This window comes from Pongo abelii, chromosome X, assembly GCF_028885655.2.
Source record: "Pongo abelii isolate AG06213 chromosome X, NHGRI_mPonAbe1-v2.0_pri, whole genome shotgun sequence".
Lineage (NCBI taxonomy): Eukaryota > Metazoa > Chordata > Mammalia > Primates > Hominidae > Pongo > Pongo abelii.
In genome coordinates this window covers 36,339,645-36,367,581 of record NC_072008.2, presented here as the reverse complement: position 1 = coordinate 36,367,581, position 27,937 = coordinate 36,339,645, and the positions used below count along the sequence as shown (strand labels likewise).

General features: G+C 35.1%; 1 protein-coding gene and 1 non-coding gene across 2 annotated transcripts in view; one reads left to right on the top strand and one right to left on the bottom strand.

Annotated features, from left to right (window-relative positions):
• The window catches only part of CFAP47 (cilia and flagella associated protein 47), a 466,299-nt gene that overhangs the window by 351,880 nt on the left and 86,482 nt on the right, over window positions 1-27,937 (bottom strand). Inside the window, exons 20-22 of the mRNA XM_024240715.2 lie at window positions 27,167-27,311; window positions 25,871-25,965; window positions 12,694-12,832 (exon numbers count right to left, since the gene is read on the bottom strand). Of these exons, the coding sequence (XP_024096483.2) occupies window positions 12,694-12,832; window positions 25,871-25,965; window positions 27,167-27,311 (379 nt within the window). The remainder of the gene's footprint in view (window positions 1-12,693; window positions 12,833-25,870; window positions 25,966-27,166; window positions 27,312-27,937) is intronic.
• Window positions 5,365-5,471, top strand: LOC112131081 (U6 spliceosomal RNA). Its single transcript, XR_002913229.2, has one exon. It is a non-coding gene; the product is annotated as a U6 spliceosomal RNA (small nuclear RNA).

Below are 27,937 nucleotides of genomic sequence, written 5' to 3'. Positions count from 1 at the left end.
ATCACTCAGAAACAGAGAGTCAAATACTGCATGTTCTTACTTTTAAGTGGGAGGTAAACAATGGAGACACATGGACATACCCTGTGGAGTAATAGACACTGGAGATTACAAAAGGTGGGATGGTGTGAGATGGCGAGGGTTGAAAACTTACCTACTGGCTACAATGCTCACTATTTGGATGATGGGTACCCTTGAAGCCTAGTCTTTACCACTATGCAACATATGCATGTAAGACATCTACATTTGTATCCCCTAAATATATATTTATGTGTATATATATATAATCGTATATATAATCATATATATAATCATATATATATATATATATATGATGAGAGAGTCACATGAAAGTCACCAGTATAAAATAATGGAACACCAGGAGAAAAGAGAAGTTCCTAAAAGCTTCAAAGAGGAAACAATGAGTAGCATATAATGGATATAGAAGAAAAATAACAGATTTCTAAATACAAGAGAAGATAGAAGACAACCACAGTTTCAAAATTTTGAAGAAAAATTATTTGAATACAAAATTATATATTCAATCGAATTATATCATTCAAATATGGGAGGAAAAATGATACTTTCAGACATGAAAATTCTCAAAAAATTAACTCCCTTGGAGTTAATGATGGACTTGATCAGAGTTTTTTGTTAACATTGAAATGGTATTCACAGGAGACGTATAAGAAGAAGGCCTTTGACATACCTGCCTAGAGAGCTTATCAAAAATACATAGACTTTACGAATTTATGGAGCATGGATGACAAGGAGTAGAAATTTATCATATAGGCATTTTGTATCTATGTAACTATTAAGAGTACAAAAATAAGGAGCATCAAACAAAAATGGCATTCTTTGGGAACAAGGTTTATATAAATGTCATTCAAAATGATCTAATAAACAGCATGAGGACTAATGTTAATTATATCAGATTGTGTGCTGGAAATTTCCTAAGAGAGCAGATTTTAAGTAATTTTGCCACCAAAAAATGTAACTGTGTGGGATGATGGATATGATGGATATGTTAATTTGCTTGACTATAGAAATCATTTCACTATGTATATGTATATCAAAACATCATGTTGTACGTCTTAAATATACACAATAAAAAATTAAAAACTCACCTGTTAATTCAAAACTAAAAGGAATCCTAGGGAGGGAGAAAAGAACAATTTGGAAGACGAGTCTGACAGATCTCATCTTCTTGAAGAAGAAATGCTATATCTTTGCCTAATTTTTCTGTATCATTTGAATCATTAGTGAACTTTGGTTTTGGTTAAGTTATATAATACAAGTAAGTCTGATTTTACATCTCAAATCTTTGTGGAAGGACAAAAATATCTGTAAATGCATTATGTATGTACTTTTTGGAAGTACAAAATGTCTAATAAAGTGTTACATATTTATCAACCCTCTAGCTGACAAAGACATTCTAAATTTTCAAGCAATGTTAGACGTCATGAACAAGAGAGATTTTCCATAAAGTTAACAAAGAGATCTATCAGAAAATGAATAATACTAAAGGCAAATAACAAATCTTGGAGGACATTCACATTAAATATAAAAATAATATAAACAGCTCACCCAAATCTACCAGACAAATACAAAAACTTAAAAAGCCAAGGTACTTTACTTAAAGGTGAAGTATATGAACAGACAAGTTACATAAAAATATATAATTAAAAGCAAAGGTAGGAAATTCTCATCCTCATGAGCAATCAAACTGAACATTGAAATAATGTATTTTTAATCACAGAGAAAGATATACAAATTCTTTTTTTTTTATAGACACTGTCTTACTTTATCACCCAGGCTGGAGTGCAGTAGCAGGATCATAGCTCACTACTAGGTTCAAGAGATACTCGCGCCCCAGCCTCCTGAGTAGCTGGGTCTACAGATGTGCGTCACCACATTCAACTACTTTTTTTTTTTTTTTCATTTTTATTTAGAGACAGGGTCTCACTGTGCTACCCAGGTTGGTCTCGAATTTCTAGCTTCAAGGGACCCTCTAGCCTTAGCCTCCCAAAGTGCTAGGATTATAGGTGTGAGCAGAAATTACCAGTCAAGATAGCCAATTTCTTTAAGCCAACATTAATAAGATTTTACACCAGGGAGGGAGTAAAACGGTACAACCCTTTAGAAACGTTCTGTGACAACATTCATCTAGAACCTTTAACATGTATGCACTTTAGAAATAATAAAATCCATTTTGAGAATCTCTCCAAAAAATTCTAAATAAGAAAAAAATATTATACAAAAAATTTTCACTACCACAATATTTATATTAACAAGAAGATAAAAGGAAGAAACAACCTAAATGCTTATGATGATGTTTAGGTCACCTAGAAGAGACACTTACGGGATGAATTTTTTTTGCACTAGCTCTCAGGGTTAATTTAAATAATTAATAAGGAACTACAATATCCAAGTAAAACATTCTATTAAGATTAAACAGAGAGAGAATGAGTGCAGCAAAATGTTGAAATAGAAGGTCCTCCCTGCAAGGTCACCATTTAACAAGTATCTACACAAAAAAAGCAACTTCATAAGAACCAAAAATCAAGTGACCACTAACAGCACCTGGTTTCAACTTCATAACACTGAAAGAGGCTGAAGAAGTAGGTAAAACAGTCATGAATCACTGACATCACCTGTTCCAAATACCCTGGCAGTGGCAGTACGGTACTGCCCTGTTAGAGCAGAAAGTCAAACTGGATCAAACACAACTGACATCTACCCATGGAGGGAGTGTTTAAACCAGCCCTAGCCAGAAGTGAATCACTGATCCCAGTAGTTGGAAACAGTTCCCACAAGCCTCGCCACCCTAAAATAAAGTGCTGTGGAACCCCAGATAAAATTGAAAGGCAGTCTAGCCCACAGGGACAGCAATTCCTAGGTGAGTACCAATAGCCGAGCTGGGCCCAGAGCCAGTGTTCTGGGGAGGCACGTGACCTAATAAGACACCAGCTGGGGGAGCTAAGTAAGTGCGGGTATCACACATCCTCTAACTCAAGGCTGTAGAGCGCACAGCTCCAAAGAGATCCCTCTCTTTTACATTTGAGGAGAAGAGAGGCAAAAGTGGGAAGGACTTTGTCTTACACTTTGGATAAGAGCTCAGCTGCAGCAGGATAGGGCACCAGTCAGGGTCATGAGCTCCTTTTCCAGACCCTAGCTTTCAGATGACATTTCTAGAAACACCATGGGCCAGAAGTACACCCTCTGCCTTGAAGGGGAGAACTCAGTCCTGGCAGCATTCATCACCTGTTAAGAGCCTGTGGGTCCTGAATAATCAGCAGTGACTCCCAAGTTCTACATCAAGGGCCTTGGGTGAGACTCTGAGACTTGATGGCTTCAGGTGAGACTCAGCACATTAAGAGCTGTGGTGGCTATAGGGTGAGAAAAGCAGAGGGAAAAGTAATGGGGACTTTGTCTTGCACCTTAGGTACCAGGTCAGCGAGAGTGGGGGAGAGCACCAAGCGGGCTCTTGGGATTCCCATTTCCAGAACTTGGCTCTTGGGTGACATTTCTAGATATGCCCTGGGCCAGTGGGGGAGCCCACTACTCTGAAGGCTGAGTCCCAGGACAGGCAGCATTCACCACAAGCTGACTGAAGAGCCCTTGTGCCTTAAGGAAACATCAGCAGTAGTCTGGCAGCACTCCCTGTGGGCCTGTGGTGGCAGTGGCCACACGATGAGGCTCCTCTGCCTTTGGAATGGGGAAGAAAGAGTGGGAAGAACTGCATCTTGTGGTTTGTGTGCTAGCTCAGCTGCAGTACAATAGAACATCAGAGAAACATGTAAGGTTTTTGACTCTAGTCCCTGGCTCCAGGACAACACCTCTGGACCCACCCGGGGCCTGGGGGAATTTGCTGTCCTGAAGGAAAAGACACAAGACTGGTTGGTTTTGCCACCATCTGATTGTACAGCCCTAGGGCCTTGAGTGAACATAGGTGGTAGCCAGGGAGTGGCTATGGGAGGCATTGGGTGAAACTGAATGCTGTGCTTCAGGTCTGACACAGCATAGTCCTAGTGGTGGTGGCCACAGAAGTACTTGTATCACTCCACTCCCAACTCCATGTGTCTCAGAACAGAGAGAGAGACTCTGTTCATTTGGGAGAAAGTAATGAAAAGATCAAGTCTCTGCCTGATAATTCAGAGAATTCTTCTGGATCTTGTCCAAAATCATCAAGGTGGTCCCTCTCTGATTCTGCAAGAATCACAGTGTTATTGGGCTTCGGGTGCCCCCTAAAGCAGACACAGCTTAGATCACAAAACCCAAGTCCTTTCAAATATCTGGAAAGCCTACCCAAGAAGGACACGTACAAACAATCTCAGAATGTGAACACTACAATAAGTACATAACTCTTGAATGCCCAGACACAGACAAACATCTACAAGTATCAGGACCACCCAGGAAAACATGGCCTCATCAAATGAGCTACTTAAGACACAAGGGACCAATCCTGAGAATCAGAAACATGTAACTGTTCAGAAAGAGGATTCAAAATAGTTCTTTTGAGGAAACTCAAAGACATTCAAGATAATAAAGAAAAGGAATTCACAATTCTATAGATAAGATTAACAAAGAGACTGAAATAATTTTTAAAAATCAAGCAGAAATTCTGGAGCTGAAAAATGCAATTTGCATACTGAAGAATGCATCAGAGTTCTAATGGGAGAATTGATCAAGCAGAATAAAGAACCAATGAGCTCAAAGACAGTCTATTTAAAAATACACAGTCAGAGGAGATAAAAAAAATAAAAAAAATTAAGCATGCTTACAGGATCTGGAAAATAGCCTCAGAAGAGTTACTGCCCTTAAGAGGCAATAGAGAGAGAGAGGGGGGTAGAAAGTTGCTTCAAAAGGATAATAACAAAGAACTTCCCAAATTTAGAGAAAGATATATAAATATCCAACTTATAGAACACCAAGCAGATTTAACCCAAAGAAGACTACCTCAAGGGATTTAATAATCAAAATTCCAAGATCAAGGATAAAGAAAGAATCCTAAAAGCAGACAAAAGAGAAGAAACAAATAAGATACATAGGAGCTCCAATATGTCTAGCAGCAGATCTTTCAGTGAAAATCTTACAGGCCAGGTTGGAGTGGTATGAAATACTTAAAGTACTGAAGAAAAAAAAACTTTCAGCCTAGAATAGTATGTCTGGCAAAATTATCCTTCAAACATGAAGGAGAAATGAAGACTTTCTCAAACAAACAAAAGCTGAGGGATTTGATCAACACCAGAATTTTCCTACAAGGAGTGCGTGGAGTACTTCAATCAGAAAGCAAATGGTGTTAATGGGCAATAAGAAGTCATCTGAAGGTATAAAACTCACCGGGAATAAGAAGGACACATACAAGTGCTCACCTCGGAGGCACATATACTAAAATTGGAACGATACAGAGAAGATTAGCATGGCCCCTGCAAAAGGATGACACGCAAATTCATGAAGTGTTCCATATTTTTTTGGAACCAACCCAAATGCCCATCAATGATATACTGGATAAAGAAAATGTGGCACATATACACCATGGAATACTATGCAGCCATAAAAAAAATAAGTTCATGTTCTTTGCAGTGACATGGATGAAGCTGGAAACCATCATCCTCAGCAAACTAACTCAGGAAGAGAAAACCAAACACCGCATGTTCTCATTTATTAGTGAAAGTTGAACAGTGAGAACACACGGACACAGGGAGGAGAACATCACACATTGGGGCCTGTCGGGGGTTGGGGGGAAAGGGGAGGGATAGCATTAGAACAAATACCTAATGCATGTGGGGCTTAAAACCTAGATGATGGGTTGATGGGTGCAGCAAACCACCATGGCACATGTATACCTATGTAACAAACCTGCACATTCTGCACATGTATCCCAGAACTTAAAGTATAGTAAAATGAGTAAATAAAAAATTAAAAAAATAAAAACACAAAAAATTAGCCAGGCATGGTGGTGCATGCCTGTAGTCCCAGCTACTCGGAAGGCTGAGGCAGGAGAATCACTTGAACCCAGGAGGTTGAGGGTTGCAGGGCCAAGATCACGCCACTGCACTCCAGCCTGGGCAACAAAGCAAGACACCATCTCAAAAAATAGAAAAATTAAAAAAAGGACACACAAAAAACAAATATTATAACACTGTAACTATGGTGTGTAAAATACTCTTACATAGACTAAATGATGATCCAGTCAAAAATAATAATTATAACACCTTTTCAAGACATAGTACCATAAGATATAAATAGAGACAACAAAAAGTTAAAAAGCAGAGGGATGAAGTTAAGCCATAAAGTTTTTATTAGTTTTTTTTTGCTTTTTTATTTGTTTTTCATGCAAATAGTGTTACCTTGTTATTAGCTTAAAAGGAAAGGTTATCAGATACTATTTGCAAACCTCACGGTAACCTCAAACCAAAAAAATACAACAGATACACTAAACATAAAAAGTGAGAGACTAAATTATATCACCAAAGAAAATCACCATCCCTAAGAGGAAGACAGGAAGGAAACAAAGAAGAAAACAAAGACCACAAAACAAGAAGAAAAGAAATAACAAAATTCAAGGAGTAAGTCCTTAGTTAACAATAATAACATCAAATGTAAATGGACTGGCTGAATGGATAAAAGTACAAGACCCAGTGACCTGCTGCCTATAAGCAACACACTTCACCTATTAATATAAAGACCCACATAGACTGAAAACAAAGTGATGGAAAAGATATTTCATTCCAACAGAAACCAAAAAAGAGCAGGAGTATCTACACGTTTATCAGACAAAATAGGTTTCAAGGCAAAAACTATAAGAAGAGACAAAGAAGGTCACTATATAATGATAAAGGAGTCAATTCAGCAAGAAGATGTAACAATTACAAATGTATATGAACCCAACACTGGAGCACTCAGATATACAAAGCAAATATCATTAGACCTAAAGAAACAAATAGATCTGAATGCAATAATAGCTAGAGTCTTCAACTTTCCATTTTCAGCACTGGACAGATCTCCCAAACAGAAAATCCAAAAAGAAGCATTTGACTTAATCTACACTATAGACCAAAAGGATCTAATAGATATATACAGAACATTTCATCCAATGGCTACAGAATACATATTCTTCTTCTCAGCACATGGATCATTCTCAATGAAGAATCACATGTCAGGTCCCAAAACAAGTCTTAAAACTTTCAAAATTTGAAATTATATCAAGCATCTTCTCTGACTACAATTGAACAAAACAAGAAATCAATAATAAGAGGAATTTTGGAAACTATACAAATTCACAGAAAGAAAACATAACATATCCAAACCTATGGGATACAGCAACAGCAATACTAAAAGCAAAGTTTATAGCTATAAGTGTCTACATCAGAAAAGAGGAAAATCTTCAAATAACCTAATGATGCATCTTAAAAAACTATAAAAACAAGAACAAACCAGAATTAGTAGAAAAAAAGAAATAAGATCTGAGCAGAAATTTTAAAAAATGAAATGAAGAGAGTACAAAAGATAAATGAAACGAAAAGTTGTTGTTTTGAAGAGTTAAACAAAATTGGCAAACCTTTAGCCAGACTAACTAAAAAACAAGAGAGAAGATCCAAATAAATAAAATCAGAGATTTTAAAAAAGGCTTATTACAACTGATACTGCAGAAATTCAAAGGGTCATTAGTGGCTACTATGAGCAACTATATACCAATAAATTGGAAAAATCTAGGAGAAACTGATAAATTCCTAGACACACACAATGCACCAAGATTGAATCATGTTGGGGTTCAGTCAGGCTGGTGGGAAAAATATTAAAGATAGTTATAGTAATAGTGACAAACTCTTGGAAGGCCTGAGAGTTTGCATAGCTTCACATTGCTTGGCTGAAGGCAGCCAGGGTCTCTTTGCAGGAGCCAGAAAGATTAGGGTGCAAATACAAACGAATGTGTGGAGTTTATCTTACCAACCTGTTTACTTATATGCGCCTAAGACTAACATTTGTCCTACCACAGGTGCTTAACTGCCTCCTACTCGGGGGAGGAGGTTGGCAGAAGTTTATTACCTGCAAATGGTGCTTGCTTTAGGCCTAGGAACCTGGCCTTGAATCTTTACCCTCTAGTGATGGTTACTCATGACCTTTTAATCTTTACTAAATAAATGCAAACCTCACTGACTGATTGAGGCCACAGTCTCAACTGTTTACAGGACTCTGCTGGAGTCTGTAAGAGGCTCAGACACTCAGCTGGACTGGCAAAGCAGAATATCTGTGTGTCGGTGTACTTCATTATCTGTCGCTGGGTCAGGGGTCTGCAAGGGACAGACCCCCCACAACTGGTGCCCCCGTGTGAGGCGCACTACCGCAGAACCAGAGGGAAATTCCAAACTTCAACAGACCAATAACAAGTAACGAGATTCAAGACATAATAAAAAGTCTTTTAGTAAGGAAAACCTGGTATCACTGTTGTATTCCACCAAACATTTAAAGAACTAATACCAATCCTCCTCAAACTATTCTGAAAAATAGAAGACAATGGAATACTTCCAAATTCATTCTATGAGGCCAGTATTCCTCTGATACCAAAACCAGACAATGACACATTAAAAAAAAAAGATAGGACAGGCCAATATCGCTGATGAATATTGATGCAAAAATCCTCAACAAAATACTAGCAAATCAAATTCAGCAATACATTAAAATGATCATTCATCATGACCAAGTGGGATTTATCCCTGGGATGCAAGAATGGAACAACATAGGTAAATCAATCAATGTGATACATCATATCAACAGAATGAAGGACAAAAACCATGTGATCATTTCCATTAATGCTGAAAGAACACTGGATAAAATTCAACATCCTTTCATGATAAAAGCCCTCAAAAAACTGGGGATAGAAGGACAATTCCTCAACGTAATAAAAGTCATACAAGACAGACCCACAGATAGTATGAAACTGAAAGCCTTCCTCTAAGATATGAAACATGACAAGGATACTCACTTTCTCTACTGTTATTCAACATAGTACTGGAAATCATAGCCAGAGCAATCAAACAAGAGAAAGAAATAAAGGCATACAAATTGGAAAGCAGGAGGTAAAATTAACCTTGTTTGCAGAGCAACATTATCTTGTATTTGGAAAAATCTAAAGACTACATCAAAAAATATTATAAATGACAAATTCAGTAGAGTTACAAGATACAAAATCGACAGAAAAACCAGTAGATTTCTATATGCCAATAGCAAACAGCATGAAAAAGCAATTTTAACACATGGATACAGGAAGGGGAACATCATGCTCTGGGGACTGTTGGGGACTGTTGTGGAGTGGGGGGAGGGGGGAGGGATAGCATTGGGAGATATACCTAATGCTAGATGACGAGTTAGTGGGTGCAGCACACCAGCATGGCACATGTATACATATGTAACTAACCTGCACATTGCACACATGTACTCTAAAACCTAAAGTATAATAATAATAAATAAAAAATTAAAAATAAAAAAAAGAAAAAGCAATTTTAAAAGTAGTCCCATTTACAATAGCCAAAAATAAAATTAAGTACCTAGAAATTAACTTCATCAAAGAAGTGAAAGATCTCTACAATGAAAATTATGAAACATTAATGAAAGAAATTGAAGAGGGCGCCAAAAAAATGGGATGATATTTCATGTTCTCGGTTTGGAAGAGTCACTATTGTAAAAATATCCATATTACCCAAAGCAATCTACAGATTCAATCTAATCCCTATCAAAATACCAATGACATTCTTCACAGAAATTGAAAAATCAATCCTAAAATTTATATGGAACCACAAAAGATCCACTATCTTAGGCAAAAGTTCAAAACTAGAGGAATAACATTACCTGACTTTATACTACCTAGCTATAATAATCAAAACAGCACGGTACTGGCAGAAAAACAGACACACAGACAAATGCAATGAAATAGACAAACCAGAAACAAATCCACACACCTACTGTGAACTCATTTTCAACAAAAAAAAGCCAAGAAAACACAATGGGGAAAAGACTCACTTCAATAAATGGCACAGGAAAACTGGATATCCGTATGCAGAAGAATGAAACTACACCACTATCTCTCACCATATACAAAAATAAAATAAAAATTAATTAAAGACTTAAATCCAAGACCTCAAACTATGAAACTTCTACAAGGAAATATTGGGGAAACTCTCCAGGACATTGGTCCAGGCAAAAATTTCTTGAATAATACTCATAAGCACAGGCAACCAAAGCAAAACTGGACAGATGATATCACATCAAATTTAAAAAGCTTCTGTGCAGCAAAGTAAACAACCCACAAAGTGAAGAGACAATACCCGAATGGGATAAAATATTTGCAAACTACCCATCTGACAAGGGTGTATCTGTACCACATTTTCTTTATCCAGTAATCTGTCGATGGAACCTTAGGTTGCTTCCTAATTTGGCTATCATGAACAGTGCTGCAACAAACATGGAAGTGCAGATATCTCTTTGATACACTGATTTCCTTTCTTTTCGGTATATGCCCAGCAGTGGGATTGCTGGATCATATGCTAGCTTTATTTGTATTTTTTTGAGGAAACTTCAAACTTCAAATGGGTTAATAACCAGAATATGTAAGGACCTCAAACAACTCTAAAATCTAATAATCCGATTTAAAATTGAGCAAAAGAATAGACATTTCTCAGAAGAAAACATACAAATGGCAAACACATGAAAATGTGCTCAACATCATTGATCATCAGAGAAATGCAAATCAAAACTACATGAGATATCATCTCCCCTCAGTTAAAATGGCTTTTGTCCAAAAGATAGGCAAAAACAAATGCTGGTGAGGATACGGAGAAAAGGGAAGGAACCCTTGTATACTGTTGGTTGATGCGAATGTAAATTAGTAGAACCACTATGGAGAAAAGTTTGAAGTTTCCTCAAAAAAAAAAAAGACAGCATAAGATCCAGCAATCCCACTGTTGGGCATATACCCAAAAGAAAGGAAATCAGTATACCAAAGAGATATCTGCACTCACATGTTTGTTGCAGCACTGTTCACGATAGCCAAATTAGAAAGCAACGTAAGGTTCTATCAACAGATTACTGGATAAAGAAAATGTGGTACAGATACATAATGGAGTACTATTTATCCATAAAAAAATGAGATCCTGTCACTAGCAACAATATGAATGGAACTGGAGGTCATTATGTTAAATGAAATAAGCCAAGCACAAAAAGACAAACATCACATGTTCTCACTTATATCTACAAATGAAAATGATTGAACTCATGTAGACAGAGAGTAGAAGGATGGTTACTATAGGCTGTGAAAGGTAGTAGGTGGATGAGGGGCAGGATGAGGGGACGGTTAATGGGTACAAAAGCATAATTAGAAAGAATGAATAAGACTTAGTATTAGCTAGCACAACAGGGTGACTACAGTCAATAGTAATTTAATTATACACTTAAAAATAACCAAAAGAGTATCATTGAATTGTTTCTAACACAAAAAATAAATGCTTGATGGGATGGGTACCCCATATTCCATGATGTGATTATTACCCATTGCATGCCAGTATCAAAACATCTCATGTACCCCATAAAGATATATACCTACTATGTGCCCCCAAAAATTAAAAATTAAAAAATAAAATGAAATAGAGCTGGTTTCAACTTAGCATAAGCAGTAAGATCACAAGCATATTAAAAAAATACATTAACAAAAGCAATGTATACAACAAAAAAGATATCAAAATATTAAGAACACTTTAAATATTTGAATTTAAGATATTTTTGCTTCTACATTTTCCAATTTTCTTTAACAATGCTATCTTAATTTTTAATTTTCAAACAAGTAAATGTTTTGAAAGCTTATCTACCTAATTCAGGAAGCAATATTAGATTATGATTACTTTCCAAAAGAAATTCTTAATTCAAAGGGAAAAACTTTAATTTCACTGAGCCTCTGTATCAGCTGTGGAATTCCTAATTCTGGATTTTAAATGAGAGTGAAATATTTTTATCATGTGCATGCTATTTTCGTGAGACCTCTCTTACTAGTTACCAAATGCAATTATTAACTGATATGATACTCCCTACTATTTTATAATTAATGACAATTTAACTTAATATCAGAACTATAAAAACAAAATATAGACTTCTTTTCTTGAAAAATACACGTATATAATTGAAAGCAAAGCCAACTTGCAAAAATGTAATTTGCAGAGTACATCAGTTTTTATCTTTTAATATTTGAAGAAAATGAGTAGATAAATATTCAGCAAAATTTTCAAATTTGTAAAATACTTCTTCTTTTCATGTACTTAGTCTTTTAGTAACCCATCCCTTTGGAATAGAGATATTCTTATTATTTTATTTTATGTTAAATGCATTTTGTAATATTTTAATAATTTATATTTTGTCTTAATTATTTAAAATTGACCACACAATAATGTGCTAAATTGGCCTGATTTTAATTCTATTCTTTTTTTTTAGCAAGTTGCTTGCCAGAGATTATATCTGTGCTGTTTGTCAACATTCAAATCTCATAGACTCAATTTAAGTGACACACAAAGGAATCCTCTTAAAATTTTATTTTCTAATATTTCCATTCATGAAAAATAAATAGCATATTCTATTTTTTTATCTTTTAGACACTTAAGTGTAAATCTTTGGCCTACCCACACCAATTGATTATTTTATATTACATACCAGTAGCTTGAACGTAACATGGTCGGATAAGTGGTACTGTTTTTGGATTCGAAGGAGAACTGGACAAATATTTAGTGTAGAGCTTTGAAGACTCAAAGAAATTAATCTGAACTTGAATGATAAATTCAACTACTGTCACCTGATAGAAAAAAAATACATTATACTTGTTAATTTTTGCTTTGCGAAATATGGGATACTATTTATTTAGCCAAACAGCAGTTTTTAAACAGCAGTTTTAAAAAATAAAATTATCTTGTGACATTGAACTACATTTTTTAAAAAAAGATGGTTCATTTTTAATGAGTTCAAAAATAATTCAAAAAAAAATAAATTTTTAAAATAATTCTTATTCATTCAAAATGAACCAGATTTTAAATATAAAATCCAAAGCGGTAAATATTTAGGAAGAAATCATAGGAAAAAAAATCCTTGTAATCCTTGGGTAAGCAAAGATTCTTAAATACAAAAGCAACCATCTATTAAACCATCTATTAAAAAGCAATTAAATTGTACAGTATCAATTGTTTAATCTGTTATTTTAAAAGACATTATTAAGAAAATAAAAGTATAAGTCAAAAACCCATTTCTCACAAAAAATATATCTTGTATCCAAAGTACATAAAGAACACTCAAAGTTCAATTTAAGAAAATGAACTAATGAAAAAAGTTGGTGAAATATTTGAAAAGACACTTCAGAAAAGAAGCTATACAAATTACACATTAGTACATGGAAAGATGTTTCATATTAAGGAAATGCAAATTGAAACCATATGAGATATCACTTCACACCTATCACAATTGCTTAAACAAAAATACCATGTGAACACGTAAAACACATACATTGCTGATAAGAATGCAAAATTTTATAGTTACTTGGAAAAACAAGTTTCTTCATTATTAGAAAGTTAACTATATATTTCACATAAAGCTCAGGACTCCTAAATTTAGGTGTTTACCCAAGAGAAGTGAAACTTATTCATACAACTTATTCATTATTGCCAAAAACTGAAAATAATCCAAATGCTCTCCAAATGGTGAATGAATAACAAACTTACTTTTCAACAATAAAAGAATGAACTACTGTTGCATACAATAATGTGGATGAATTTCAAATTTATTATGCTAAGTGAGAGAAGTCAGACTGAAAACCTCATGATTATCTTATGAATACCTTATGATTTCACTTATATGACATTCTATAACAGGCAAAATTATGGGGTCAAATTCAGATTAGTGTTTGCCATGGACTGGAGGTGGAGGAGGGGATGAATACTAGGTCTTAATTCATTCTTTTTAACTATGTTTTTGTACCCATTAACCATTGATACCTCCCCCTCATTCACCTAGTACCCTTCACAACCTACAGTAATACACAGAAGAAAATGTACAGAAGGTGATGCAACTGTTCTCTATATTGATTTTGGTATTTTTTGCCCAATTGTATACATTTGTTAATTGTTCATATATCAGAAAGAGACTTTTAGTTTATGCACATTTTTTAAAAAGTTAAAGCGAATTTGTTGGCTCTGATTTTTATACATCTGGATTCAAAACCCAAAATGGACTGACAATATCGGCACCCAGGCAGGTGAATTATAAAACAATTAACACTCAGAGCTACAAAATATATTTGCAATTATATAGTGCTAGCCCCTCATTTTGAAAAAAATAATATGTGGTCCAGTCTAGATGAAAACACAGAGTCTGCATCAAAGAGAAAAGAAAGAGTCAATCTTCATGTTTGGGGGTTGTATCAAAACTAAAAAGGTTGGCTTCAACCAAATGGTAAACAGGCAGCTCCAAATGTCCATGGCCCCACAGAAACATCAAAAACATGTAAAAACTGTCAGGAACCGTGTTGTCAGAACTGGAAAAAAGTCAAAAGTTTACAGCAATCAAGTCAACACTGAATCAAAAAAAAAAAAAGACAACTTAAAAATAGTAGGAAAGCTTTGTGGCACTTTTACTTGCCCTTGTGCCACTCCCTCTGACTCAGCAGTTGTCTTGAGGCTAGCAGCCTTCATTCCCCAGTGCAAGACCCTGGTACCTGTTTTATTTTTTTAACTTAATTTAATTTTTTATTTTAAGTTCCAGGATACATGTGCAGAATGTGCAGATTTGTTACATAGGTATACTTGTGCCATGGTGGTTTGCTGCACCTAACAACCCATCATCTAGGTTTTAAACCCCGCATGCATTAGGTATTTGTCCTAATGTTCTCCCTCCCCATGCCCTCCAACCACCAACAGGCCCCACTGTGTGTTGTCCCCCTCCCTGTGTCCATGTGTTCTCATTGTTCAACTGCCACTAATGAGTGAGAACTTGTGGTGCTTGTTTTCTGTTCCTGTGTTAGTTTGCTGAGGATGACGGCTTCCAGCTTCATCCATGTCCCTGCAAAGGGCATGCTCTCATCCTTTTTTATGGCTGCATAGTATTCCATGGTGTATATGTGTCACGTTTTCTTTATCCAGTCTATCATTCATGGGCATTTGGGTTGTTCTGAGTCTTTGCTATTGTAAATAGTGCTGCAATAAACATACGTGTGCATGTGTCTTTATAGTAGAAAGATTTATAATCCTTTGGGTATATGCCCAGTAATGGAATTGCTGGGTCAAATGGTATTTCTGGTTCTAGATCCTTGAGAAATTGTCACACTGTCTTCCACAATGGTTGAACTAATTTACACTCCCACCAACAGTGTTAAAGCATTCCTATTTCTCCACAGCCTCACCAGCATCTATTGTTTACTGACTTTTTAATAATTGCCATTCTGACTGGCATCAGATAGTATCTCATTGTAATTTTGATTTGCATTTCTCTACTGACCAGTGATGGTGAGGTTTTTTCAATGCTTGCTGGCCACATAGATGTCTTAAGTGTCTGTTCATATCTTTTGATGGATTAAAAACTTAAATGTAAAACCCAAAACCATAAAAACCCTAGAAGAAAACCTAGGCAATACCATTCGGAACACAGGCATGGGCAAAGACTTCATGACTAAAACACCAAAAGCAATTGCAACAAAAGCCAAAATTGATAAATGGAATCTAATTAAATTAGAGAGCTTCTGCACAGCAAATAAACTAGCATCAGAGTGAACAGGCAACCTACAATATGGGAGAAAATTTTTGCAATCTACCGATCTGACAAAGGTCTAATACCCACAATCTACAAGGAACTTCAACAAAGGTACCTGGTTTTTGATGAAACAGAACAGACTTCATTCAGAAATTATTGTGTTTATCTCTTCTAACCTTCCTGGGGGTACATGAAGGACTGATGCAAGGTGCTTGCCATGTTTTGCCTATCTTTGAACTCACTCAAGGCAGAAAAGCAGTGAAATTGTTCAAAAATATTGTAAGATAAACAAAAAACCCAAAGCCACCTGACAGAATATTATGGTTGAGACATGCAAACACTACCTAAAGGCTGGAAATAAAAGTAGGGGAGCTTTTGGAGAAATTAAGGCATTTAAAAGTGCCCTGGAGAATTTAGAAAGCATCAAGGACACTCAGAGTAGGACATGTGCTCAGAAAATACCTGAGAAGATGCTAAACTTTCATCTTTGTCTGACTCTAGGCTAAGTGCAAGCGGTAAATAAAAACTAAGAAATTGTTGTAAACAACCTCGCTAACTGCTGAAGAAGTGCCTCAGGACACTGTATCCAAAAAGACTATGATAGGTGTTTTTGTTTATGTGTCTGATTATTTTAGTTCCTGGCATTCAAGGAAATATATCTCAAAACACTACTCAACACCAGCTAAAGGAACAGACACTTCAGTGACCATGCATAGCAAAGAATGTATTCTTCGCAATAATAGTTTTGAAAAGTCAATAAACAAATGGATGACTACAGCCTTCAATAAGCAAGAAGAGTAAACCCAGAGAAAGGAGAATAATCTGATGTACAGTTACCATATTATAATATTCAAACGTCCAGTATTCAATAACCAACAAAACAAAACAAAGATTATGAAGAAACCTCAGCCACAGGACTTATTAGAAAAAGACTTTAAAGCCACTGTCTTAAATACGTTCATAGAACTAAAGGAAATCATAGAAAAGAACAAAAGAATATCATGAAAATAATATATGCACAAAATGAGAATATCAACAGAGAAATCATAACAATCAATAAAACAAAAAGTTGGTTGTTTAAAAATATTTTAAAAATGACAAAACACTTTGGGAGGCCAAGATGGGTGGATCATGAGGTCAGGAGATCGACACCATCCTGGTTAACACAGTGAAACCCCATCTCTACTAAAAATATAAAAAAATTAGCCAGGCGTGGTGGTGGGCGCCTGTAGTCCCAGCTGCTAGGGAGGCTGAGGCGGCAGAATGTCGTGAACCTGGGAGGCGGAGCTTGCAGTGAGCCGAGATCATGCCACTGCACTCCAGCCTGGGCAACAGAGCCAGACTCTGTCTCAAAAAAAAAAAAAAAAAAAAAGGCAAAACTTTAAACTAGTCTGACTGTAAACAAATGAGAGGAGACATGAATAACTAAAATAAAAGATGAGATTATAGACATTACTATCAACCATATAAAAAAGGGTTAATTCAAAGAGAATATCATTATTATCGCTCTAGATCCAAATCTCAATTTTGAAAATAAAATTATAAATTACATAATTTATTAGAAATTTAAATTGATAAAAATAAAATTGATCTATACTAAAGCTGAAAACGCTACAGAAGTAATATCACTGCTAAAATATTTACATATATATGAGAAAATTCTTATTGCATTTCAAGTTACATTACAGATAATTTAAAACAAAAATTCATTTTTTCTAATGACATGTTTTTAAACTTTGTGTTGATTTTTTTTACCAAAACCTTACATTATTTATGTTTAAAAAATATTAAGATGGTCAACCCTGTTACTCCATGGTACCTTGGTAAACTTCTAGAGGTGGGAGGTAGAAAACAGGCAAGAATGTGAATATTTTAAATGTGAAAAGGGAAGAATAATAGTACTTCTCACATGCCAAAACCTCCAAGATCATGACAACAAGCATTGATGGGTTCAGAGGTACATATATCTAGTGCTGTGCTATACTCATAAACTCAGTGCTGACAATCTAAACAGTTTTAAATAAAATGAGGAGCTGAATATTATAAAGTGCATATGTTCAGCTCTAGTCATTCATATTGCCCTAATAGGCAAAACACTTGGGTTTCTATTTTTATTTAACTTTAACTGGCCATACCACTGCCAATTCCATTTTCTGTCATAGAATCTTATGTACAGTCCATTCTTATAACCAAATTATAGAAGCCTAAAATACTGCTCATAGGTTATTTTCCTGGAGGTTTCAACTCTTTTGTCAAAACAGCAAGCAACTCATTCCCATGATAATCTATTTCTGCAGTGGCACTAGCATGCAGACATCAAGGAATAAATTACATAAAGATGTAGTATTTCATGTTCAAATACAACCTGTTTTGATATTTCATAGATAAGAAAAAACAACAACAACTTTGCTTGATCTTATTTCCCTGGAATCTTAGCATTTAATCATCAGCAGCTGGTTATATTTTGTGTCTCATTTTTATTTTTCCACTTCTGGTTCATCTGCTTTTTTTCTTAATTTGATTATTAATATCATACATATTATAATATTACTATTATTTTAGGCTATTATTTTATTTTTAAGGCTTTTTTATATATTAATAATATGGACTCATATTTTAAAGTCAAATACTGCCAAAGAGTATGTTTCCCAAACTGTCATCTTCATCTGATTGCTGGATGGACATTAGTCTTTAACAGAAGCTGAGGGGACTGGAAATGTGAAGAAAAGGAAAATTATAATGATAGGACTCGTCTTTTCTTTCAATGTGTCACTTAGTTTCTTCCACATCAATAGAAATGTGAAGAAAAAGGAAGTGCGAGGCCAGGGTTCTGGATAAACCTCCATGTGGATACTGAAATCACTCAGAAAATGAGATGAGTAGGGTACCGGATATACTATGAGTCTGGCTGGCAGTGACGAGGAAGGAGCACGTCTGGAGATGACTATTCACAAGAGACCACTCACCAGAGATTTCACAGAGGGGAACTGGCAAACCCACACAATACAAAGTTCAAAGAAGCAGGCTTTTTAAAATTATTTATTTTATTTATTTATTTTATTATTATTATTTTTTTTTGAGACAGAGTCTCACTCTGTCGCTCAGGCTGGAGTGCAGTGGTGTGATCTCGGCTCACTGCAGCCTCCTTCTCCTGGGTTCAAGCGATTCTCCTGCCTCAGCCTCCCTAGTAGCTGAGATTACAGGTGAGCGTCACCATGCCCAGCTATTTTTTGTATTTTTAGTAGAGACAGGGTTTCACCACGTTGGCCAGGCTAGTCTGGAACTTCTGACCTCAGGTAATCTGCTCACCTCGACCTCCCAAAGTGCTAGGATTACAGGCATGAGCCACCACACCCAGCCAGAAGCAGGAATTTTTAACAGATAAGGACCCTCTAGAAAAATCACCCCAGGGAACAAAGCCTCCAGAAAGGATCACTTCTAGACCCACAGCAAGATTCATAGGAAATGCTATTTTAAAAAACAGTGCTATTGAGATAGCCAGGTTCCCAAAGAGAAGAAATCATGAAGAAAAAGGAAGCCCAGAAAAATACAGAAGACTTATAGAAGTGTAGGGACACTAGAGGGCAGAGAAAAAGGGAAGGGAAGCTAAGTGTGAGGGGAATCAGAGCTGACAGGGAAGAGAAGCTATTCACAGGATGCTCCAATTTTGGAGAATGACTGAAATAAAGAGGAATCTGAGTCATGATTAATTCAGTCAACAGTTACTGGGGCTTGAGTCTTCACTGTCTGTCTTCGAGCCTAGTGCTGGGTCCCAAAGTTAGGGATGATAGGAGTGGAAAGCCGAAGTTATGGGATAGGTTTAACACAGGACCAGACTGAGGGCTCTATTTTAAAATGTCTGATGCTGTCTTTGTTGATGATTGTTGGTGACTGTCAATGATAATGACTGTTGGTAATTATCGAGATAACGCAATGTACTCATCTCAGCCCTTAACTGTCTCTTTTAAGTATGAAGCCTTTCTCCCTCCTGAAACATACAATTTTTCTAAAACTGTGTGGTGAATTCACAAGGCTAAGGGTTAATCCCCTCTGATTATCAAGTAGGTATAGGTGAAAAGTCATACTGGACTTGTCTTCTCTTAACTGACATCTTCACACACAATTTGCATAAAATATGTTTTTATCCAAAGTAGGTCTATAATTACACAGAATGCCAAATTAGGAGGTTCCATGATTCCTTTGCCCATGAAGTCTTCTCCTTTCAACAAAACTGCAAGAATACAAGACTTATCTTTTACACAGAAGCTAAGTGGCACATTGAAAGAAAAGACGAGCCCTATCATTATAAAATCACTGAGGTATTCAATGAGGAAGGAAAACTTTGAACGTTTTGTGATGTGTGCTATTTTAAGTGATTTCCCAGATGTTGTCATCCAAAGACAGGAACACCTCAAATTGAAAAGGATATTCTAATGAAGTCAGATTTCAGTACCCAGTCCACTGTTGGTAGACAGACATGTTTATGAATTGAAAAGGAGCAGGTGTCACTCAAATGTCCTTTCCTTTAATCCTTGAGGAATTATTCTTAGCTTCCTGTAAGAATGATTGTAAATCTAGAATAACCATTATGAAAGGTTTACCCAAGGTTCTGCATATCCTTAAATCGCAGATCAAGGCTAGTGGGAAAAATAAAAAGCATGAACAATTCTCCCTCACATTCAAAAACTGCAGGGAAAATACAGAGCAACAAAGATGAAAGTTGCAAAGAGCTGCACAGTAACTAAGGCACTGAAGATGAACCAGCCTGTGCTTCAGGGCAGAACCTGGGTCATAGCAGCAGGAAAAATAAGAGTAATAATAGGGAAAGATCTATACTAGTGCTGTCCAGTGAAACTTTGTCATGAAGAAAATGCTCTGCATTGTACAATAGCCACGTGTGAATCTACAGAATGTGAAATGTAGGTATTGTGATAAAGAAACAACATTTCTGTTGAGCTTAATTTTAATAAATTTAAGCCTTAATTCAAATAGCCACATGTAGGTAGTGACTACCATATAGGAAGTACAATTCTATATATGGGCCAAGAAGACACGTTAGTAGCCCACAAGAAAAGGAGGAGCTTGAGTGACTTACAGAAAATAAACAAATCCATTTGAAAATGCCAAATACAACTGCAATTGACTACTAGCACTTCAGGTTGTGCTCAAACCTGGTGAAGTGTAGGAAAGGAAGGTTTACAACTAACAATAAATCAATCATGTATTGTTAATTTCACATTTTCCTGCTACATAGGTCAACCAAGAGAGCATCAATTTGCTATTTACATTTTGACACATGCACAAAGATAGACAACTTACACCTAGCAATAAATATAGTGGAGGACATTTGAAATGACTGGAAACCAGATAATCAATCTGCCTTACTGGCACAGATTTATAGAACAAATTCTCAAAGGGTATGCTGTCTCTGCAGGAGTTTATATGTTCTTCTCATTGTTGAAGTGAATTACACTCCAATACACTAAGTAAATCTTCTTTTAAAATACCCAGTTAACGTAGAATGATTCAGAATCTAAGCAAAGTGTGGCACTCCACAGAAATTTAAATATATATAATTAATTTTAATTTTATAATCAATTTCTAGAATCCTAAACATTAAGAAATACTTAGAACTTTTTAAATTGCTGACAGTGTTAGTGAACTATTGTCTAAATATATTATATATAATACATTCTCCAAAAAAGTCATGTATGATACTTAAATTGCATTATAGATTTTTCTAATTTTCAATGATCCTTAAGTAAAATGTTTTATATACATTTCAATTATATGAAAATATAAAATCACAATATAGACTTATTAGAAAAATATATAAACTTGGCCTTAACATAATTTTAAAAACCTATAAATTACTGCAGAACATTTAGGTTTTTTCCTTGTTGAAAGTGTGTGCATGTGTGTGTGTGTGTGTATGTCTCCATACTTCTATGTACATGTGAGATATAAACATTATATAGGTGAATGGCATACCTTAATTTAATAGAATATTAACTTGTGAGAAAATAATTACTTAGTTTCTTTTTATTTAGAGGGTTTTTAAAAATCAGAATAATAAGAATACATGTTTGAAAAAATAATCTTACAAAGTTTATTTTTAAAATAATGAGCATTCCCCTCATTTCACCATTGCACACATGTGCACACACACAAACATACACATACACATCCAGATGTAATCATTAGTTGTTTTATACTTACTGAAACATAGTTAAATAACCTACATAGAGTGTCATGAAACAAGCTGCAATAAATTTAAAGTGATTTAAACGAATTAAAGTGTGTTCTCTAACTATAAGGGAATTATATTAGAAATCAATAACAGAAACAAACTAGGTAAATGCACAAATATGTGGAAATTAAACGAGACACACCAAATAACTAATAGGTGAAAAATAAATTATGTGAGAAACTGCAAAATATTTTGAAGAGTAAAAATGAAAATAAAACATATCAAAACTTTTGGGGTAAATGTAAAACAGTATTTAGAGGAAAGTATGTAGCCGTAAAACTTATATTTAAAAAGTGAAATATCTCAAATCAATGCCCTAACATTTCACACTTAAGAATAGAAGATCAAATCAAACAGAAAAAAGTGAATAATAAAGTGGAAATGAATGAAATAAAGAATCAAAAATAATACAGCAAATCAGAAATACCAAAAGTTGGATCTTGAAAATATCATCAAAACAGACAAAACTTTAGATATGCTGACCAAGATAAAAAGAGAAATGGCTCAATTTTATAAAATCAGGAACGAAAGAAGGTACTAAATTATTATCTACCTTACAGAAATAAAAAAGAATAACACCATTAACACATGTATGTCAATAAATTAGGTAACTTAGATGAAATTTCTCAAGAAGAAACAGAACATTTTATAAATACAGACCTATAACAGCAAACAGATTACATTAATAATTTTTTTACACTTCTAACAGCTGTATTGAGATATATTTTACCAAAAGGGTACAATTCAATGGTTTTTAGTAAATTTACAGAATTGTGCAATCATCACCATAATTAAGTTTTAGAATGTTTCCATCAACCCCAAGAGCTTCTTCATGCCAATTTGCCTAACTCCAGGTAACCACTGATCTACTCTACAGATTGTCTCTTTTGGAAATTTCACATAAATGGAATCATACAAAATGTATTCTCTTATATCTAGTTGCATTCAGTTAAAATAACATTTTTGTGGTTTATTCATCTAGCAGGACATATCAGCAATTTGTTCCTTTATACTGCCAAATAATATTCTAGTGTATGGATATACCACATTGTGTTCATCCATTTATCAGGTGATGGACATTTGGGTTGTTTCTACTTTTAAGCTATTGTGAATAATGCTGCTATAAGCATTCACATAAAAGTCTTTGTATGGACATGAATACACATTTCCCTTCTTTTGGGAAGAAATATACCTCCCTGGTTGGCTATATTCTTAGATATTTTATTCTTTTGTAGCAATTGTGAATTAAATTGCGTTCCAGATTTGGCTCTTGGCTTGGTTGTTGGTGTATAAAAATTCTAGTGGTTTTTGGTTTGGTGCAGTGGCTCACGCCTGTAATCCCAGCATTTTGGGAGGCCGTGGTGGGCGGATTACCTGAGGTCAGGAATTCAAGACCAGCCTGGCTAATACGGCAAAACCCCATCTCTACTAAAAAAATATACAAAAATTAGCCGGGCGTGGTGGCACATGCCTGTACTCCCAGCTACTCGGGAAGCTGAGGCAGGAGAATCACTTGAATCGGGGAGGTGGAGGTTGCAGTGAGCTGAGATCACACCACTGCACTCCAACCTGGGTAACAGAGTGAGACTCCATCTAAAAAAAAAAAGAAATGCTAGTGATTTGTACACTGATTTTGTATCCTCCAGCTTTGCTAACGTTGTTTATCAGCTTAAGGAGCTTTTGGGCTGAGACTATGGGATTTTCTATATATAGAATCATGTCGTCTGAAAACAGGGATAATTTGACTTCCTATTTAGATGCTCTTTATTTTTTTCTCTTGCCTGATTGCTCTGGCCAGGACTTACAATACTAAGTTGAATAGGAGTAGTGAGAGAGAGCATCTTTGTCTTTGCTGGTTGTCAAGGGGCACAATTCCAGCTTTTGCCCATTCAGTATGATGTTGGCTGTGGGTTTGTCATAGATGGCTCTTATTATTTTGAGGTATGTTCCTTCAATACCTAGTTTAAAATTAATATTTAAAAAAATGCTGAGGACTAGATGACTTCAGTGATGAAATATAACACCAATTTAAATAATTAATTCAGTCCTTCACAAATTCTGCCAAAATAGAAGTGGAGACACCACTCTATAATTCATTCTAAGAAGCCAATATTAGCCTGATATTCAAAACAAAGGTATCAGAAGAAAAAAAACAATAAGGCTAACAAACTACAGACCAATGTTCCTTACAAGTATAGATACAAAAGCCTTCATTGAAGTACTACGGAATTGGATTCAGCAATATATAAAAAGAATTATATCTTATGATCTAGTGAGATTTATTCCACAATGCAAGGTTGATTTAACATTAAAAAATCAATATAATATACTATATTAATAGAATAAAGGACAAAAACGTGACCATCAAAGTGGATAATAAAATTAACAAAATCCAGGTCTTTCAAAATCAAAATACTCAATAAACTATAAAAGGAAACTTCCTCAACCTAATAAAGGAAATTTTTTTAAAAAGATAACCGTTGCTAACCATATATTTAAAGGTGTAAGATACATGCTTTCAGGAACAAGACAGATGTTTTTCTATTCAACATTATCTTATCTCAACTGAAGTACTGAACTTCAAAATAGCAAAATTAATCTTTATTATTTTCTAATATTCAAACTCATCCTCAAACATTGTTTTTCCACCTGAAAGCCAAATAACAGCTTACATTGTTCCTGAAATAAAATTTAATCTCAGTAAAAATAACATTACCAAAAATTAGATTATTAAAGATAGCATTTAGTAGCATTCAATACAATTTTATTGTGTTATTAGTTATTTTCTCTTAATTCTAATCTATACCTATTGAGTAGAATCAATTTAGCTATGTTGGTGTATTAAAAAAAAGTTTTGACATAAGAATCTTACACTCTGATTGCCATATAGAAGTTTGACTCTTGCTTGGAAGGATACACTAATATGCAGTTTTTTGTTTGTTGGTTGGTTGGTTGGTTGGTTGGTTTGTTTTTTGAGATGAACTCTCGCTCTTGTTGCTCAGGCTGGAGTGCAATGGCGCGATCTTGGCTCATTGCAACCTCTGCCTCCCAGGTTCAAGCAATTCTCCTGCCTCAGACTCCTGAGTAGCTGGGATTACAGGCGCCTGCCACCACACTAATTTTTGTACTTTTAGTAGAGACGGGGTTTTGCCAGGTTGACCAGGCTTGTCTCAAACTCCTGACCTCAGGTGATCCGCCGGCCTTGCCCTCCCAAAGTGCTGGGATTACAGGGCTATATGCACTTTCATATCATGCGTAGAGAGAAGCTCTCTCCTTGGGCACTTCTGTTAGAGAATCTATGAAGCAAAAGCCTGCTAGAGTTGGCTCCTGAAACTTGACCAGTGGTCTCCCTTCCTTCTGGGCACATTTCAGAATAGGTTTTTTGTCTGTTTGTTTGCTCTTGTTTTTAAATCACTAAACATCAAGGGGTACAATATAAAAGGAGCCAATATCATAGCAACTCCTCTTAAATCTTCACAATATGTCTTTGACAATTTCAGGTAGTGGTTCACAGAGCATACACCACTCAAATATAAGTACAAAGCACCAACTGCCTGGAATATAACTTTCTTCTCCTTCAAAATGTGTAATATCTTGAATTTTCTAGATAGTATAACAAAGACCACACAATCATAGGTCCCCTGTACATGCCCTCCGCTCCTCTTGAGGCACTCTGCAGCATGAGCCAAACCCTCCAGCAATTGTTTTACTGAATTAAGGTATACCCAGGCATGCTTACAAGTCAGAAAGAAAAACCCTCTACAGATAGATCTTGGGTGATCTTTAATAGGTTATTGGTTTGGAATACCCATAATTGCAGTAATACGAGGAATAGAAAACTGAACTTACTTCTTTGGGAGAAAATGTTATGCTACATTCCAGAGATGTATTTTCCTCTAATTCCAAAGAATATATATAAGGAACTGCAGGGTCTTTAAATTCTTCTGTAAGAGGTGAAAAAGTACATATATTCATAACAATCAAAAATCAATTTCTAAAATATTTGTGCAGGACTATGTGAAGATGCTCAGTAAAGAATTGTTCTAAATACCAAGATTCTAATTAGCAAAATTGATATCTATACATGGAACAAATATACATTCAATTGGCAAAACAGTGACAGTAAACTCATTAAAAAATAACTCCAAAGTTCAAGAAGCATGTTATAGTCATACTCAGATGAATATAAATAGGAATAAAGGGCAAGGTCAAGTAATTAACTACTAAATCTTAGGTCCCGGAACAGCTAGGAGACTCCCTTTCCAGTGAAAATTGATCAGGGAAGAGTCAGATCTCCTTTGATGCCTCAAAGAGTCCGTAAATAATACAAATGCATATTCATTACCTCACTGATATACTTACTTTTCACTTTTTGAGGATATGTAATATGTCTTACTTATTTTTATGGACTCAAACGCTACTATCTTGCCTGTAATTGGGATTCAACAAATATTCAATGAATAACAAATGACTAAACCAATGATTAGGAAACTTTCTGTAAGAATCCAGATAGTAAATATTTTAAGCTTTGTGAGACATATGGTTCCTATCACAGCTATTCAACTCTGCCAGTATAGCATAAAAGCAGCCACAAGCATTATACAAACAAATGGGTCTGTGCGTGTTCTAATAAAACCTTATTTATAAAAACAGGTGATAGCTCATATTTGGCTCATAGGTCTTATTTTGACAACCTATGGAGTAAACAGATAAAATGCACTTATAAAAATGCGTATTTTGTTTAAATCTAATTTAACATCAAGATATCTAATACATGAGTAAACATAGAGAGATAGCTCCCCAAAGACATTTATCTAAAATTATTGAGCAATTAAAACAAGCGATTCATAATTTTATGTTCATTTAAGGCATATACTTATATATAACATACTTAACTTACCATATTTAACACACTAATAAGAACGGTTATATTTCAGGTATTACCAAAGTGTTTTGATATTAATAATGATGTAGTTCTACAAATAAAACCATGATGAGTTACAGAGTGTAAGAAAAACATGCAGTGGTCATTAAAAACATTTAAGAAGAACTTCCCTTGATTGAATTAGTTTTAGAAATTATACCACAGGGCAATTTAAAACTGTTTTCCTTTTACAATAATACCATTATATACAAAATATATACCTGATTTGTCTTTAAGATCCATTGAAAAATCCGGAAAGTCTTTTAGATTAAACTCCACTCTGGCACGTGTTATACCTTTGTTTTTTATTACAAATGGAATAATCTGGGTACCACCAATATAGGCGCCACTGAAATTAAATACTTCCTAAAATTTAAAAAATAAAAATAATTAGAAAATAAAATAATAGTTTATGAAAATGTAAACTAAAACTTGCAATGTTATGTTTATCAAGGAAATTAACTGCAAAGCAGAACCCTATAAAAATTAGTCACATTTTCCTTCCTCTCCCCCACCTCCTCTATGCCTCCTACATGTAATAAGTTAATAAATTCTATTAATTCTTCCCCTTTCTTCACCTCTTGTCCATATTGTAACTGTATGAAATTAGTAAATCATCACTTTTCATTTAGTTTCTAGATTTTTGCCTTTCTCAAACTCTCCCCTTCATAATGAAGCCATATTTAAACTAATTAAGAATTTGATCATACCACTTCTTGTTTTAAAATTTGATGGTTTCTCACGATCTACAGGACCATGTCCAGGCTCATTAGCAGGGCTCATAAACCTCACCATGGCCTTCTGCTGCCTCATGTTCCAGCTTCAACTAGCTCCACTCTATTAAGTGATAACTTAATATTTCAGGAAGCTGTATGACTTGGTATTTCCAACCAACACCTGATGCTTCACCCTTCTGTGTCTTCACCCTTTTGGTGCCCCTTCTATCAGGAAAGCCTTTCTGTAACTTGCAATTGCCTAATAAAATATTGCAC